The sequence below is a fragment of the Schistocerca nitens genome, chromosome 2, assembly GCF_023898315.1.
Source record: "Schistocerca nitens isolate TAMUIC-IGC-003100 chromosome 2, iqSchNite1.1, whole genome shotgun sequence".
NCBI classification, from domain to species: domain Eukaryota; kingdom Metazoa; phylum Arthropoda; class Insecta; order Orthoptera; family Acrididae; genus Schistocerca; species Schistocerca nitens.
This window is the reverse complement of record NC_064615.1, coordinates 759,128,250-759,146,689: the sequence shown is the minus strand read 5'-3', so window position 1 is coordinate 759,146,689 and position 18,440 is coordinate 759,128,250. Positions and strand designations below refer to the sequence as shown.

The 18,440-nt window shown below is 37.3% G+C and overlaps 1 protein-coding gene across 1 annotated transcript in view; it reads left to right on the top strand.

The window, feature by feature from the left end:
• LOC126234606 (pseudouridine-5'-phosphate glycosidase-like) overlaps positions 1–18,440 on the top strand; it is a 191,483-nt gene that overhangs the window by 77,097 nt on the left and 95,946 nt on the right. Inside the window, exons 5-6 of the mRNA XM_049943330.1 lie at positions 5,997–6,139; positions 17,007–17,208. Coding sequence (XP_049799287.1) covers positions 5,997–6,139; positions 17,007–17,208 — 345 coding nt within the window. The remainder of the gene's footprint in view (positions 1–5,996; positions 6,140–17,006; positions 17,209–18,440) is intronic.

The window sequence follows — 18,440 nt, the reverse complement described above, 5'->3', positions numbered from 1 at the left end:
TGTATACTTATTACTACAGTTCCCACAATGAATTTTATAGACACCTGATTTGGTAAACTTGTATGGTCTGGCTTTTATATTATGTCACAGAAGTCCACACATAGGTCCTTCTTTAGTATCAGCATGAATTAAACTTTTAACTGTGCATTCACAATGTATATATCACCGAAGTATATTCAACATTCTGGGATGTTCTGTCAACATCTTTTTCTTCCTTTTCCTTATTTTTGAACACTTTTTTTAACATCAAATTCTTTAAAGCCATTGCCATTGACAACTTGGACTATTATACTTCATTTCTGCTGTATTCACCAGCCTATGGTTCCGTAGAAATACTGGAACACGTGAGGCAATACTGACCTTACGACTTATCTTAGAAGAAAGATTAAGGAAAGGCAAACCTACATTTCTAGCATTTGTAGATTTAGAGAAAGCTTTTGACAATGTTGACTGGAACACTCTCTTTCAAATTCTAAAGGTGGCAGGGGTAAAATACAGGGAGCGAAGGCTATTTACAATTTGTACAGAAACCAGATGGCAGTTATAAGAGTCGATGGACATGAAAGGGAAGCAGTGGTTGGGAAGGGAGTAAGACAGGGTTGTAGCCTCTCCCCGATGTTATTCAATCTGTATATTGAGCAAGCAGTAAAGGAAACAAAAGAAAAATTCGGAGTAGGTATTAAAATCCATGGAGAAGAAATAAAAACTTTGAGGTTCACCGATGACATTGTAATTCTGTCAGAGACAGCAAAGGACTTGGAAGAGCAGTTGAACGGAATGGATGGTGTCTTGAAGGGAGGATATAAGATGAACATCAACAAAAGCAAAACGAGCATAATGGAATGTTGTCGAATTAATTCGGGTGATGTTGAGGGTATTAGATTAGGAAATGAGACACTTAAAGTAGTAAAGGAGTTTTGCTATTTGGGGAGCAAAATAACTGATGATGGTCGAAGTAGAGAGGATATAAAATGTAGACTGGCAATGGCAAGGAAAGCGTTTCTGAAGAAGAGAAATTTGTTAACATTGAGTATAGATTTAAGTGTCAGGAAGTCATTTCTGAAAGTATTTGTATGGAGTGTAGCCATGTATGGAAGTGAAACATGGACGGTAAATAGTTTGGACAAGAAGAGAATAGAAGCTTTCGAAATGTGGTGCTACAGAAGAATGCTGAAGATTAGATGGGTAGATCACATAACTAATGAGGAGGTACTGAATAGGATTGGGGAGAAGAGGAGTTTGTGGCACAACTTGACCAGAAGAAGGGATCGGTTGGTAGGACATGTTCTGAGGCATCAAGGAATCACCAATTTAGTATTGGAGGGCAGCGTGGAGGGTAAAAATCGTAGGGGAAGACCAAGAGATGAATACACTAAGCTGATTCAGAAGGATGTAGGTTGCAGTAGGTACTGGGGATGAAGAAGCTTGCACAGGATAGAGTAGCATGGAGAGCTGCATCAAACCAGTCTCAGGACTGAAGACCATAACAACAACAACATGGATAAAAGATCTGACTATATGCATTGATGTACTTTCAGATAGCAAGAGTGTTTGCCACATTCAGAATTTTTAAATTCAAAGTGCTACCAAAAAGTTCCCAAAAGCCTAACACTAAATACAATCACACAAGATTTTTATTTGCCAACCAAAGTATCCCAAGTACGTGAAAACCAAGTGTCAGACATCACATTCATCAATGTTCATGCCCCAACTGAGGATAAAACAGATGAGGAAAAGGAAGAGTTCTATGACCAACTATAACAAACAATTAAGAGCACACCAACTAGAAATATGACAATAGTGTTGGGAGATTTTAAAGGAAAAGCAGGAAAAGAAGAATTCTACACACCAACTATAGGAAGGCACAGTTTGCATGATGAGACCAATGAGAATGGTCAGAGGATGATCAACATGGCTATTTCAAACAACCTGAGAGTAAGTTCGACTTACCTTGAACACAAGAGAATACATAAGGGAACATGGTGTTCACCAGATGCAAGAACCACCAACCAGATAGGTCATATCTTTGTGGACCAGTGCTATAGTCATAGAGTCATGGACATCAGGTCGTATAGAGGAGCTGACTGTACGTCAGACCACTTCCTCATTGTGTGCAGGCTTAAACTCATGTTCACCTACATGCATAAGAAGAAGTTGAATGTTGAGAGAAACTATGAGAAGGTGCCATTAAAGAACACTATGCTATAGAAATCAAAAACTGTTTTTAGGTCCTGGAGACCCTGGAACCAAGAGAGAACTTGGAGGAAAGGAGGAAAGAAATGAAGTCCATGGTACTAAATGTATCAGAGGATATATTGGGAAGAAAGAAGATAATGAAGAAGAGGAAATGGTTCAATGAGACATGCCAGAAGGCTACAGAAAAGAGAAGAAAGACGAGGGAGAAATGGCTAGCTGACAGGGAGAATGAGCAGAAAAGGGAACATTTTATCAACATCAGAAGGGAGACAAAGTGAATCCTAAGAGCAGAGAATAGAATATATCTAACCAGTTTACCAGAACAAGTTGAGGCAGAGAGCCAAAACAAGAACTCAAGGCAATTCTTCCAATACATAAAAAATCAGAAATGTGGATTTCAGAGCCCAACTTTTTCATAAGAGATGAGAATGGCAACTTGATAAATGACAAGGAAAAAATTGTAGAAAGATGGAAAGAATACTTCTCAGAACTGTTGAATCGCCCGGACCAAGATGAGATATTACCTGCAAACACTACAGAGGAAAGGAACGATGAAGAAGAATGACAAGTTAGTGAAGAAGACATGAAGATCACAATCAAAGGACTCAGAAACAACAAACTCCAAGGGGAGGACAGAATAACTTCAGAATTTATCAAGGAGGGAGGTGAGAGCTTACACTTAGAGATATATAAACTGATCCAGTTGATAGGGAGAAGGAGACACTGCCAAAAGAATGGAAATTGGCTATAATATGCCCAATATACAAGAAAGGAAGCAAAATGGAATGCGGTACCTACAGAGGAATCAGCTTGTTGAATGTAACATATAATGTGCTGTCCATCATTATCCTCAGAAAATAGAGAACAACATACAGGAGTACAAAGCTGGCTTTCGACCAAACCAATCAACAATAGATCACATTTTCACACTAAGACAATTGTTTGAAAAACACTGGGAATATGATAAAGATATCTACAGCCTGTTCATCGATTTTCAACGTTCATATGACAGGATCCACAGGAATAGCCTATACAATGCAATGCGTGACTTCATAATCCTTGAGAAGCTAGTGAGAATGGTTCTAGCTTGTATGGAAGGGTCAAAGGCAGCAGTACATTTCTGAGGACCCACATAAGAAACATTCAAGATTGAGACAGGCCTCAAACAAGGGGATGCTCTCTCATGTGTTCTGTTCAATGTCATCTTAGAGAAAGTAATAAAAGAGTGTAGGCAACAGGAGTGGGCTGGAGTAGAGATGGACGGTAACTTCAATTGTCTTGCATATGCAGATGACATAGTACTACTAAGTGAATCAAAGTATGAGTTGAAAGAAATGTACCAGAAAATGGACAATTATGCACAGAAGGTAAGGCTCAAAGTGAATTGAGACAAAACAGTGTTCATGCAATTAGGAAGAAGACAAAAGCAGGAAGAATTTCTTGAGATAGATGGCAAGAGGTTCGAGAGAGTACACCAGTTCAAATACTTGGGATCTTGGTTTACCACAGACAACAACATAAAAATGGACATCTTGGAAAGAATAGCAGTGGGAATGAAATGCATGCATTCCCTCAGAGAGACACTTGGCTCTACATCGATCTCAGTGAACACCAAGATGAAAATCTACAACACACTGATATGCCCAGCAGTAATGTATGGTTCAGAAACATGGAGCATGACTAAGTGAGAAAGGGGAAACTATTAATATTTGAAAGAAGAGTTATGAGGAAGATATGGGGACCAGTTTTAGATAACTGAGTATGGAGGAGGAGGAAAAACAAGGAAATCTACCTTCTGATGCAACAACCAACTATCCTACAGAAGATAAACTATCCTACAGAAGAAAGAGAGCAAAAGAATACGATGCGTGGGCCATGTAGCCCATATGCCAAATGGCACTAGTGGGGAAACCTAACACCAAACGCCCCATTGGACGACCAAGGCAGCACTGGATGGACGACCTGGTGAAGGACCTAGCAGCCCTGGGAATTGAAGGCACCTGGAGGAACTGGGCACAAAACAGGAAGTAATGGAGACAGTTTGTGGAAGCAGCACATGATCTGCAGGGCCTGATTGCTGAATATCTATCTATCTATCTACGCAGTCCCTTTGGGAGCTCAGACATCAATCCCAGCACTTCTCTCATTAACAGAATGAATCCTAAAAGCCTTTTTTAGTCAGTGTGTTGAACACCACTTGCAATTTACTTTGGACCTTCTCAACTGAGTCAAATCTTCATCCTTTCGACTTTGATTTCAACTTGTGAAAGAGAAAGAAATCATATGGAGCCAATATGGATAAATACAATGGGCGGGGATTGACTGCTGTGCTGCTTTTTTGCTAAAAATTCTGCACATTGATAGCTGTATGTTGTCTCAATTTATTGTGGTGGAGGATTCAGTCATTCCTGTGCCAGGTCTCTGGACATTTCCTTCTCGCATTCTCCCTTAGGTGCTGTAGGACATTAACAGATGTTGTGGATGGTCCACCTATAATCTTTCACAATCACAATCTGAACAGCACTGACATATTCAGGTGTAATTCTGGAGATGGTCGTCCTTAATGGTTATCGTCAACAGATGTCCAATCATTTGTGAAGCTTTCATCCAAGCCATATGTTTGTGTCTGGCCCAAAACATCATTACCAAATTCTTGCACTAATATTTTGTGCATTTCTGTGGCTGTTTTACAAGTTTAAAACAGAATTTGATACAGCAATGCTGTTCTGTCAGGTCAGTCATTGCACAACCATAAGCACAAGCATTGGAAAACTGCCTGCCAACAGTAAACATGTCCACTTAATTAGTTAGTTAGGTTGAAGCCACTAGGCATACTCAGTGTTATTCTATGAGGGTATATTGACACACAGAACATGTATTACACTGCTCCTTGTTGTATTTGGTTTACTACAGTTTGTAAGCATGGGTGATACAAATTTGGGGAACCTTAGGGTAGCACCTCATATACCAATCATATGAGCATTATTACTCGTTCTGATGTTCCACACAAAAAGCTCAAATGTAATGTGCACAGCCTTCGTTGTCTGTAAGTGGCTGTGAGTGTGATTCCTATATTCTTTAAAGATTTTTTATACTATGTAGTGACATCATTAGAGCACACACTAAGATTGCACATAAATGTGGCAAAAAATTACTCCTGGCTATTTTAAAGGAGCCATACAGGCTTTCTCTTGAAATAATCTACATAAAACTGGATAGGCAGGTGGGGATTAGAACTCCACTTCTTATGGACGTAAATCAAATGTCGTAACAGTATACCACTCTAATCAGCTTAACATTGTAAAGTACCTTTTACCAAGTATGAAAATAGTAAAATGTGTCCAAATGTAGCTCTCTTATGCAATTTTGTATTATGTATACTTTTGAACAGTGCTTATAGTTTCATGAAAGTCTAAACGCATGGTTACTTGTCCCATGAGAAGAAAAAAATGCAACAGGTAGATATTAGCATTATCAAAACATAGCAGTCTTATTCTGAATCAAGCATCGATCTCAAGAAATGACAAAAAGAAGCAAGGTTTATAAAACACAGAAAACACTTTTTTATTTTCTGAACTATAGGAATTATGGGGTCACAAACAATATATGTTGTTAAAATGACCTGTTTTATTTGAAATAAATGAATTACTTCCCATTCCAGCTTTTTAATATTCCTCTCAAGTACCAAATATTTAGTTCCTTATTGAACCTCTGATTCCTGGTTCTAAAATTTCTTTACTGTAAAATCATATTTAATCACACTTTGTCAGGAGTAATGAATTTTGTCCAATATATTTCAGGTGGCATTGGTGGAGTTCACAGAGGTGGTGAGGAAACAATGGACGTGAGTGCTGACCTCATAGAAATTGGTCGTAGTCCAGTGGCTATTGTATGCAGTGGCGTGAAATCTATTCTTGACATTGAGAAAACATTAGAATATTTGGTAAGCCCAATAGAGATACAGTTAAGAATTTTTGAAGCTATTTTTCTACCCCATATGAAGAAGACCAGCAACTTGGCATTTCTTAATGTTATTTAGATGTATATGTTGCAAAGTACTGTGTGAGTCTCACCATAATCCTGGAAGTCAGTTCAAAAATTGATAGAAAAGAGATTTTATTGCAAATGGGTATGAAGTAATGATTATGATTCTGGAGGATTTGTCTCCAAAAAGTTGTTGGGGATGACAGGAGACAGTTAAACTGTAGCCCTTGCATTAATTCTTAACTGTGTAAAATAAATTTAAAAATGATTAATTAATGCTTATTGGGCAATTTAATGACACTATAATATGGTGAACTAGAATGAAGAGTATCTATGGGAATAGAGAAACTATTCTCATTAAAACCAAATAGACCTTTGGAAATTACTTCATTAGATACTCTTTTTTTGTAAATTCCGTGGCTTTTTAATTGTTTAATATGATGACCAGAAAAGATAAACATGATATTTTCTCATTATTTATATCTATATGTTCACTTTTGCATACACTTTGGTATCCCTTTATTGTATATTCATTAACCTCACTCTTCTATGCATGCATACATTCAGTCATCCGCATTCTATACTGAGTAAATTGTAACATGACAAAGAATCAAATAATGGAAAGAATAAAGGTAACCACACTATGTATAGGAGCTATTGAGTGATTGACAAATACACAAGCAGTATTAAAAATGGGTTTCTTGAAGTTTTATTGGTGGATTGAATATTCTATCATTTTTTGGGCATGCATCTGGGATATTTTTAATTCATGTTTGAATATGTTGGTTGACAACCTTTCAGCTATTCTCACGGTGAACCACTTGCAGTTTTTAATTCACTCTACACACTTTGGAGCAGATGTGAATGCACTAGAGATAACACTGTTGGTATGACAAGAGTGTTGGTCATAGATTAAACTTGATGCTTCTAAGAGAAATACAAAGCAAGTGCAGAATCTGAAAATCCATAGTGCTTACAAAGTATTTTGTTGATAATTATGGATGGCATGAAGACTTAGAATATTTCCCTTGAAATCACAGATGTGAAGTAAGGGATTTCCATAGTTTGTTCAACTGGACACTATTGTCTTGGTAGAGCAGGTCGTCTGCCCATTGTATTTCCCCACCTTCCTTGATAACTGTATTAACTTTATGCTCTTTCATTATTCTTGCAAATTTTGAAGAAGCATAAGGTGGATATGATCTTCCTTCCATCAGCCAAGACAGCAGCTCTTTTGTGATCAGTGAAGGATCATCTGCTTTTTTACATCTACATCTACATGACTACTCTGCAATTCACATTTAAGTGCTTGGCAGAGGGTTCGTCGAACCACAATCATACTATCTCTCTACCATTTCAATCACGAACAGCGCGCGGGAAAAACGAACACCTAAACCTTTCTGTTCAAGCTCTGATTTCTCTTATTTTATTTTGATTATCATTCCTACCTATGTAGGTTGGGCTCAACAAAATATTTTCGCATTCGGAAGAGAAAGTTGGTGACTGAAATTTCGAAAAAGATCTCGCCGCGCCGAAAAATGTCTTTGCTGTAATGACTTCCATCCCAATTCGCGTATCACATCTGCCACACTCTCTCCCCTACTACGTGATAATACAAAACGAGCTGCCCTTTTTTGCACCCTTTCAATGTCCTCCGTCAATCCCAGCTGGTAAGGATCCCACACCACACAGCAATATTCTAACAGAGGACGAACGAGTGTAGTGTAAGCTGTCTCTTTAGTGGACTTGTTGCATCTTCTAAGTGTCCTGCCAATGAAACACAACCTTTGGCTCGCCTTCCCCACAATATTATCTATGTGGTCTTTCCAACTGAAGTTGTTCGTAATTTTAACACCCAGGTACTTAGTTGAATTGACAGCCTTGAGAATTGTACTATTTATCGAGTAATCGAATTCCAACGGATTTCTTTTGGAACTCATGTGGATCACCTTACACTTTTCGTTATTTAGCGTCAACTGCCACCTGCCACACCATACTGCAATCTATTCTAAATTGCTTTGCAACTGATACTGGTCTTCGGATGACCTTTCTAGATGGTAAATTACAGCATCATCTGCGAACAACCTAAGAGAACTGCTCAGATTGTCACCCAGGTCATTTATATAGATCAGGAACAGCAGAGGTCCAAGGACACTTCCCTGGGGAACACCTGATATCACTTCAGTTTTACTCGATGATTTGCCATCTATTACTACGAACTGCGACCTTCCTGACAGGAAATCACGAATCCAGTCGCACAACTGAGACGATACCCCATAGGCCCGCAGCTTGATTGGAAGTCGCTTGTGAGGAATGGTGTCAAAAGCTTTCCGGAAATCTAGAAATATGGAATCAACTTGAGATCCCCTGTCGATAGCAGCCATTACTTCGTGCGAATAAAGAGCTAGCTGCGTTGCGCAAGAACAATGTGTTCTGAAACCATGCTGATTACGTATCAATAGATCGTTCCCTTCGAGGTGATTCATAATGTTTGAATACAGTATATGCTCCAAAACCCTACTGCAAACCGACGTCAATGATATACGTCTGTAGTTAGATGGATTACTCCTACTACCCTTTTTAAACACTGGTGCGACCTGCGCAATTTTCCAATCTGTAGGTACAGATCTATCGGTGAGCGAGCGGTTGTATATGAGTGCTAAGAAGGGAGCTATTGTATCAGCGTTTTATGAAAGATGGGTGTGTATGAAATTCTTTGTGAATGTGGTAAAAGGTATATGGGACAGACAATATGCACTATAAAATAATATTGCATTGAACACCAGTAATACACCTTCCTTCTTAAGCCTAATAAATCAGCAGTGCCTGAACATTGTGTTTCTAATGGCCATTCCATGGATTATGAGAAAGTTAAGACATTGGCCACAACCCCAACCTACTGAGATTCAATGGTCAAGGAAGCTGTGGGAATACAGTTAGCAGACAGTCTGCTCAACTGAGATGGGGGTTGTCAGCTTGACAAATCATGAAAACCCTCATTTCACATCTGTACTCACAAAGGAAATATTCTAGGTCTTCATGCCATCCATAATATCAATAACACCCTTTGTAAGCACTGTGGGTTCACTGATTCTGCACTTAATTTGTTTTATCCTTAGATAGATCAAGTTTATTGTGTGACTGATGCTCTTTTCATACTAACAATGTTGTTCTTTATGCATGTGAGTGTATGCCATAATGCATAAAACGAATCAAAAACTTGCTAGCTGCTCGCATTGAGAATGTTTGAAAGGTTGTCAACTGAAATACGAGAACATGAATTTAAAATATTCCAGATGCATGCCTAAAAAATGATGCACTATAACATTTAAATGTTTCTGAACTTTTCAACGACATCTTCACACACACCCATTATTTTAGACTTTCCAGTATCAGAGCATGACAAAGAATTTTCGGATGTAAGAAGTGAGTTGTATTTGGCTAAACTATACTGTAATGCACTCTGAAGATTGTGTGTGCTTGTGCATTTGTCAAAACTCTTGAATTATTAAGCAAAACTCCATAATTTATGCAGCTTTTAATCCATTCTAATACTGAACATTGTGGAAAATATGTTCAGGTACTATATGTTATATCAAGATAGATATTATCTAATTAATGAAAATTGAGATACATTGGCAATTTCTGCATCATTTTAGATGCTCAAAATGGGGCAAGGAAATCACCATTTCTGTTCCTTAATGGTGTATTCAGTCACAATTAATAGTAAACACTGGTTTTCACTTGTGTGGCATTCATTTAATAACAATGTCTGGCCATCCTGATTTAGGTTTTCTGTGATTTCCCTAAATTGCTCCAGGCAAATGCTGGGATGGTTCAATTGAAAAGGCACGGCCGACTTCCTTCCCAGTCCTTCCCTAATCCAATGAGACCGATGACCTTGCTGTCTGGTCTCCTCCCCCAAACAACCAAACCCAACCCAACTTAACTAATTCATCTACACCTGCACCATCTGCAGCTCTTGGTCTAGTAGCTAGCATTGCTGCCTCTGGATCAAGGAGTCCTGGGTTTGATTCCTGGCCGGGTCAGAGATTTTCTGCACCTGGGGACTGGGTGTTTGTGTTGTCCTCATTATTTCACCATCATTCTTGAAAGTGATGAAATGGACCGCGTAAATATTGGGAATTGGTACCGACACTGATAACCACTCAGTTGAGCACCTCACAGACCAAATATCATCATCATCATCATCATCATCATCATTATCATTATCATAAATCTATATCATACGCTTGAAGCACACTAATGGTGTGTGATGGAGGCATTTCTTGTACCACTAATTGAGCCCCCTACTTTGTTCTGCTTGTGAATGGTGTGCGGGAAGAATGATTGTCGTTAAGCCTCTGTATTGGCTCTAATTTCCCAAATTTTCCCAGCAAGGTCATTACGTGAGATATATGTGAAAGGAAGTAATACATTGTCTGACTTTATCTGGAAAGTGCTCTCTTGAAATTTCGATTGTAAACCACTCAGTGATGCACCGCACCTGTCTTGTAACATCTGCAAATGGAGTTTGTTGAGAATCTCAGTAATGTTCTCACATTGACTAAATGATCCCATGATGAAATCCACCACTCTTCATTGGATCTTCTCTGTCTCTTCTATCAGTCCTACCTGATAAAGATGCCATTTTGATAAACAATACTCAAGAACTGGTCAAACAAATACTTTATAAAGTCCTTCCTATGTGGATGAATTTAATTTCTGTAAGATATTTCGTATTTAAGTGTTACAGGGTTTAGGTTAGCATCTCACTTTTGTAGATCAGAAATGGAGAAAGGAGGAGTTGCCACATTCATCAGGAACTGTCATAAATGTAAGAACATAGACATTCATAAATTTTGCCTAGAACAGCATATGGAAGCATTGGCAACGGAAGTAGAATTTCACAAAAAAATCCTTCATAATATTAAGTGTATATTGAGCACCTGCAGGTAACTTTAATCTGTTTGTAAACCACCTTGAAGCTGTACTGGCCAATTTAACAACCAAAAACAAAGAAATAGTGGTTGCTGGTGATTTCAATGTAGATTTCCTTAAAGACTCTCCCAATAAGAACTTATTTGAGTTAGTAACACTATCATTCAACTTAATTCCCACTGTAAAGTTCCTCACTAGGGTAGTCACTTGCTGACAAACAGCCATTGATAATATCTTTATAGAAAAGTCCAATGAACAAAATTATATTACAAAACCAATAGTCAATGGTCTTTCAGACCATGACATGCAGTTCCTTCTGTTAAATGTTAATACTGAACAGTATATAAAATCTTTTAAATCTGAGCTCAAGAGGGTAATCATAAGCCAAAAATTGATTATTTTAGGACACTCCTCAGAGACATTCACTGGACTGATGTTTACAGTGCTCATGGCATGAATGAAAAATATAACACTTTTGCTAATAAAGTGCTTACCTTATTCGAACACTGTTTTCACCCAAAACTTACCAAGGTTAGAGCAAAGTCTACAAAGAAGCCATGGATCACTCAAGGAATAGGGGTATCTTGTAAAACAAAAAGAAAACTGTATCTGTCAATCCGAAACAGTTCCGATGTTGATGCTATAGCACATTACAAGAAATACTGCAAAATATTAAAGACTGTAATACGGATGTCAAAGCAAATATATTACAAGGAAAAGATAGTCATATCAGATAACAAAATAAAGACAATATGGGATATAGTGAAGGAGGAGACCGGTAGAACCAGACATGAAGAGGAACAAATAGCATTAAGAGTAAATGATACATTGGTGACAGATGTGTATAGTGTTGCAAAACTTTTTAACAAATATTTTATAACTGTTACTGAAAAGATGGGGTTGTCAGGTTCAGTAGATGCTGCTATGGAATACCTCAGACCAGACATTTCAAGTAACCTCCATAATATGAATTTGACCCTCACTACCCCAACAGAAGTAATGTCCATCATAAAATCTTTAAAATCAAAAACATCTAGTGGGTATGATGAAATATCAACAAAGTTAATTAAAGAATGTGATTCTGAGCTAAGTAACATATTAAGCTACCTGTGTAACCAGTCATTTATCAGTGGAATATTTCCTGAATGGTTGAAATATGCTGAAGTTAAGCCACTGTTTAAGAAGGGAGATAAAGAAATAGCATCAAATTTCCTTCCAATTTCACTGTTGCCAGCATTCTCAAAAATTTTAGAAAAAGTAATGTACAGTCGGCTTTATAACCATCTTATCTTAAATAACATACTGTCAAAGTCACAGTTTGGATTTCTAAAAGATTCTGATATTGAGAAGGCTATCTACACTTACAGTGAAAATGTGCCTAATTCATTAGACAAAAAATTGCAAGCAACTGGTATATTTTGTGATCTGTCAAAGGCATTTGACTGTGTAAATCACAATATCCTTTTTAGTAAATTAGAATATTATAGTGTAACTGGAAATGCTGCAAAATGGTTCAAATCTTATAGCTCTGGCAGGAAACAAAGGGTGTTATTAGGAAAGACACGTGTATCAAGCTATCAGGCATCATCCAACTGAGAACTATTTACATGTGGGGTCCCACAAGGTTCCATTTTGGGGCCCTTACTTTTTCTTGTGTATATCAATGACCTTTCATCAGTAACATTAACAGACGCCAAGTTCGTTTTGTTTGTCGATGATACAAACATTGGAATAAATAGCAAATCAAGTGTAGTCTTAGAAAGATGAGCTAATAAAATATTTGTGGACATTAATCAGTGGTTCCTAGCCAATTTCTTGTCACTAAACTTTGAAAAAACACACTACATGCAGTTCAGAACTTGTAAGGGGTATCCCACGAGTATATGTCTAACATACGATGACAACAAGATGGAAGAAGTGGACAGTGTTAAATTCTTGGGATTACAGCTTGATAATAAATTCAACTGGGAGGAGCACACCACAGAACTGCTGAAGCGTCCTAACAAATCTCTGTTTGCAATGCGAATTTTGTCAGACATAGGGGATATAAAAATGAAAAATCTGGCATACTAAGTTTACTTTCATTCCATAATGTCATATGGGATTATTTTTTTGGGTAATTCATCAAGCCAAGCTAAAGTTTTCCAGGCACAAAAATGTGCAGTTAGAGTTATATGTGGTGTGAACACAAAAACATCCTGCAGAAGCCTGTTTAGGGAACTACGAATACTAACTACTGGTTCCCAATATATTTATTCCTTAATGATATTTGTCATTAAAAAATATCACTTTTTCAAACCAACAGCTCAATTCATGGAATCAATACTAGAAAGAAGAATAATCTTCACAAGGATTTAAAGTCACTTAGTCTTGTACAAAAAGGTGTGCATTATTCAGGAACACACATTTTCAATAACTTGCCAGCAACCATAAAAAGCTTAACAACCAATGAAATTCACTTTAAGAGAAGCCCAAAGGATTTATTGGTGGCCAACTCCTTCTACTCCATTGATGAATTTCTTAGTAAAACCAACTGATTTGTGTATACATATATAAGTACAATATAGCTTCTGCACAATTTTAGTGCAGTAATGTGTTCATTGTAAATATGTGTGTGTGTGTGTGTGTATGTGTGTGTGTAAGTACAATCTAACTTCTGCACCATTTCAGTGCAGTAATGTGTTCATTGTAAATAAGTATTATAGTAGTTGTATTACATGTTTATTACCTTATAAATAAATAAAAAACTTTTTTATTTTAAATTCAGTGCATTAGTATGTGTAAAATTACTCTTTCATATAGTGTTCATTAAAAAATGATGATCATTCCACCTGTGGAATGGGACATTAGCTTATTTGTTTTAGTTGTAAATATTTGTCATGTATTGTTGTTTTTCTGACATTTTCCACATTCTGGAGGACCTCCTCACTACGAATCAATTGGAATGAAAGTAAATCTAATCTAATCTAATTAATCTTATTCTGACAACTGCTTTTCCTACTATTTGTTTTATGTGGTCATTCCAATTAAGGACACTCTAGATAATTAAACCCAGATATGTTATTGTGGCTACTGTTTAAAGCAGTTTGTCGTCAATAGTGTTGTATAGTAGTGGAGTTCTTTTCCTATGTATGCACAGTATGTTACATTTATTCATATTCAGTGTCAACTGCCAGAGCCTGCACCATTTGTCAATGCTCTGCAGCTCATTTTGCTAATTGATGCGGTCTTCTGGCTTTGCTACTTTTGTTATATACAACTGCATCATCTGTGAACAGGGCATCCAACACTTTCTACCACATCATTTATATACATTGTAAACAGTAACAGTCCCATCACACTTCTGTGGAGAACTCCTGCAGTTATCTTCACATCTGTTGATTTTGTTTCCTTAAGAGTGACATGTTGAGTTCTATCTATAAGGGAGTCTTGAATCCAGTCACAGATATGGTCCAATACTTGATAAGTTTATATTGTTTTCACTAAACACCAGTGTGGGATGGTGTCAAATGTCTTCCTGAAGTCAAGTAATATGACATCAACATGAGCACATTGTCTACAGCGCTATGGATCTAATGGAAGAACACAGTAAGCTGAGTTTTGCAAGATCTCTGTTTGCAAAATCGATGTTGATTTCTATAGAGGAGATTTTCATTATCCATAAATGTCATAATTATTGAGCATAAAACATGTTCCATAATTCTACAGCAGATTGATGTTGAGGATATAGATCTGTGGTTATGCACATCTATCGTACAGCCCTTCTTGAAAATGGATATGACGTGCACTTTCTCCCAGTTGCTAGGTACCCTTCATTGCTCCAGCAGTATGTGATAAACTGCTGCTAGAAGGAGTGGAAGTTCTTTTGTATAATCTTTGTAGAATTTTACAGATATCTCATCTGGTCCTGATGCCTTTCCACCACCAAGCAATTGCAGTTGCTTTTCTATCCCGTAATCAGTTATCTCAGTATTTTCCATTTCAAAGTTCCTACAGTGATTGACAGAAGAGACTGTGTCACAATCTTCTGCTGTGAAACAATTTTGGAAGACCAAATTCAGTATTTTGTCCTTCTCTCTTTTATCTTCTGTTTTGATGCCAGTATGCTCACTGAGTGAATGAATAGATATCAAACCACTTACTGATTTTATATAAAACCTAAATTTCTTAGGCTTTTTATTGTTTGACAGAATTTTACTTTAAAATTCATTGAATGCTTCTCTCATTTTTGTTCTCTTCAGCTTTTATTTGATCTCTCTTGAATCTGAGATGAACCTATCTCTGTTTATGTAGCACTTTTCTAACATGGCTATTAAACCCTGGTGGGTGTTTCCCATCCCTTAAGATCTTGCTCGAGCATGTTTGTGTAAGGCACATTGAACAGTGCTTCTTAATTTTTTCCATTTGTGCTCCATATCGTCATTCTCATCACTGAATATTCGATAATGAATACCCAGATACTCTGCAATTTGTATACTGTCAGTCTTGCAAAGCAAAAATATTTTCTTTCCTTTCTTAACACTCCTCATAAAACCCATGGCCATAATTGTTATCATATTCTTATGATCACTGGTATCTTCTCTATGATAAATGATTCAAAAAGTTCAGGTCTGTTTGTTGCTAGGACATCCAAGACATAACCTTCATGTGTTCATTCTGTAACTGTCTCTCACATGAATCCCTTTCCCTGGCACCAGTTTTGATAGCATGGCTCACCCAAACTATACCTGGCAAGTTGAAGTAACTCCCCATTACAACAGAATGATCGGGAAAATTATTAAATATAATGTGTAAGTTCTCTCTGAAGTGCTCTAGCATTACATCTTCTGACCCAGGTCATCTATAAAAGAATCCTATTGCCATTTTTGACTGACTTTTGATGTTCGGCTTCACCCAGGTTAATTCATATCCGAGATCTGTGATAATCTCCCTAGATATTATCAAATTCCTTAGTGCAATATATACATCACCACCATTGGTGGCTAATCTATCCAACCTATCCTTATGATAAATATTCCAATCTGAAATTAGGATTTCATTGCTATTCACTTATGATTTCAACCAACTTTCTGTTCCTAATACTATCTGGGCATAACAATGCTTAATAACCGATACTAATTCTGGGACCTTTCTGTGAATACTCATATTAACCTTTCCTACAACTGATCTATGAGAATGAGCATTCTCTGAGAATGCTGTGACCAATGTAACCTTCAGTTTTGGCATTCAGTTTGTCTCTGATATCAAGGGGTGGGGGTAACTAACATAAAAACCATCATATGCGCACCACATATTGTACTACCCTATTAGCAGCTTCCTGCATGTAGAGCCTGATTGACATATTAAGGGGAACCATACAGCTCTGCACCCAATAGTGGAGGTCAAGAAATTTTTATTTGGTAGCATCACAGAGTTGTTAGACTTTCCACTCTGCTCCAAATCAGTGGACCGTGATCAGTCCTGAATATGATGCTACAGGAAATGAGTATACAAACTTCAGTGCACTGGTCTAAACTATACACTGTGTACTAACAAGGGGTTTATACACAGTGATGTGAAATTGCACTTATGGCAGTGGAAAATTACACAGGATAGCTGCCTCACACAAGGATATGCACTAAGATTTATGAAAAAACAAAAGCTTACAATAATTTTCTAAACCCTAATCTGCATTGTAAAAGACACAGGTACAGATCACTTCATCACAGACATATGTAAAAAGCACAAACTAAACCAAAGTGCTATGTATCAGATAAGTACTGCTGCTGCTGCTACCTCTACCATAACAGGCACATCCCCTTGCCTTGTTGTCTGCCACTCGACTGAGTTTTATAGGGCATATATTATTACATTGCAGCGACTTTTGTCTTATCTTTCCTTTTTAGGAAACACAAGGAGTAACTGTTGTTACTTACGGCAAGAATAAGGATTTTCCAGCATTTTACTCAGCCAGCAGTGGGTTTTCTTCACCATATAATGTTGAAACAACAGAAGAAGCTGCCCGTATGCTTCATAGTCTATTGCAGGCACAACTCAATTCAGGAATGTTACTTGCTGTTCCTGTACCAGAAGAATTTGCACTTTCTGGTAAGTTTTGTTCATTTTCTATTGTTAATTCAGTAATTTTTAAAAGTCTTTTGTGATGTTTGAAGCTTATTGTTTGTTGTTAAATCATTTTTCACCTTCTGTGCATAATACCGAAGTTTACTCATTTTTTGAGATCAGTTTACTATTATCTAGACTGCAAAAGACAAGATTAGATTAATTACAGCATGTACAGAGTCCTTTAACTAATCATGAAGAATGGAATGGCAAGAACCCCTAATAATTAGCATAATGCCATGCACTTGACAATGGTTGAGAAAGTATAGAATTGGAAGCAGATACATGTTTTGACTCTTTAACGATTTATTAGTTTTCTCAACACCATAAATTTGGATTGAGATAAAAATTGTAAATTATACAGCTTGCCAACACATGTGATGTAAAAGAAAAACAAAAGGATCAATGTCAGAATGAAATATCACTTTGTAGTGGAGTGTGCACTGAGTTGATATTTCATGGCAGATTAAAATTGTGTACAAGGTCAGGAGTCAGACCTAGGACCTTTGCCCTACTTCCCAGAAGTTCTCTTGCATTCCTCGTGGGATTAGCACTCCTGGAAGAAATGAAATTACAGAGACAGTGCTTAGTGACAGCCTAAGGAATTGTTCCCAGAATAAATTCAACTCTTCACTGGAGTCTGCAGTGATTTCAAACTCCCTGGCAAATTAAAACTGTGTGTCAGACAGGGACTTGAACCTGGGATCTTTACCTTTTGTGGACAAATGCTCTGCTGATTTAGCTATCTAGACATGACTCATGACCTGATATCATGTCCTTGGACTTCCATCAATACATCATAATATCCTAGCTTCCAAACTTCACAAATTACCCTTTGGCATTAGCATTCCTAAAGGAAAGACTATTGCAGAGACACGGCTTTTCCAAAGCCTAAGAGATTGTTTCCAGCATGAATTTTCACTCTGCAGCAGACAGTATGCTGATTTGAAATTCTGTGACAGATTAAATCTATGTGCTAGACTGAGATTTTCACACCCTTACATCTGGCAGTACCTAATCTTCAACCTTTCAAACATCACAGAAGTTCTTCTGCATATCCTGTGGGACTAGTACTCCTGGAAGAAAGGATATTATACCAGTTCTGAAATAAAGAATGGATCCAGTATCTGCTGACTATTACAGACCTGATGCATTGTGAAAACTTTGGAACAAATACAGTAATTAAAAATTGTCTTGAATGATGTCTAGAAACTAAT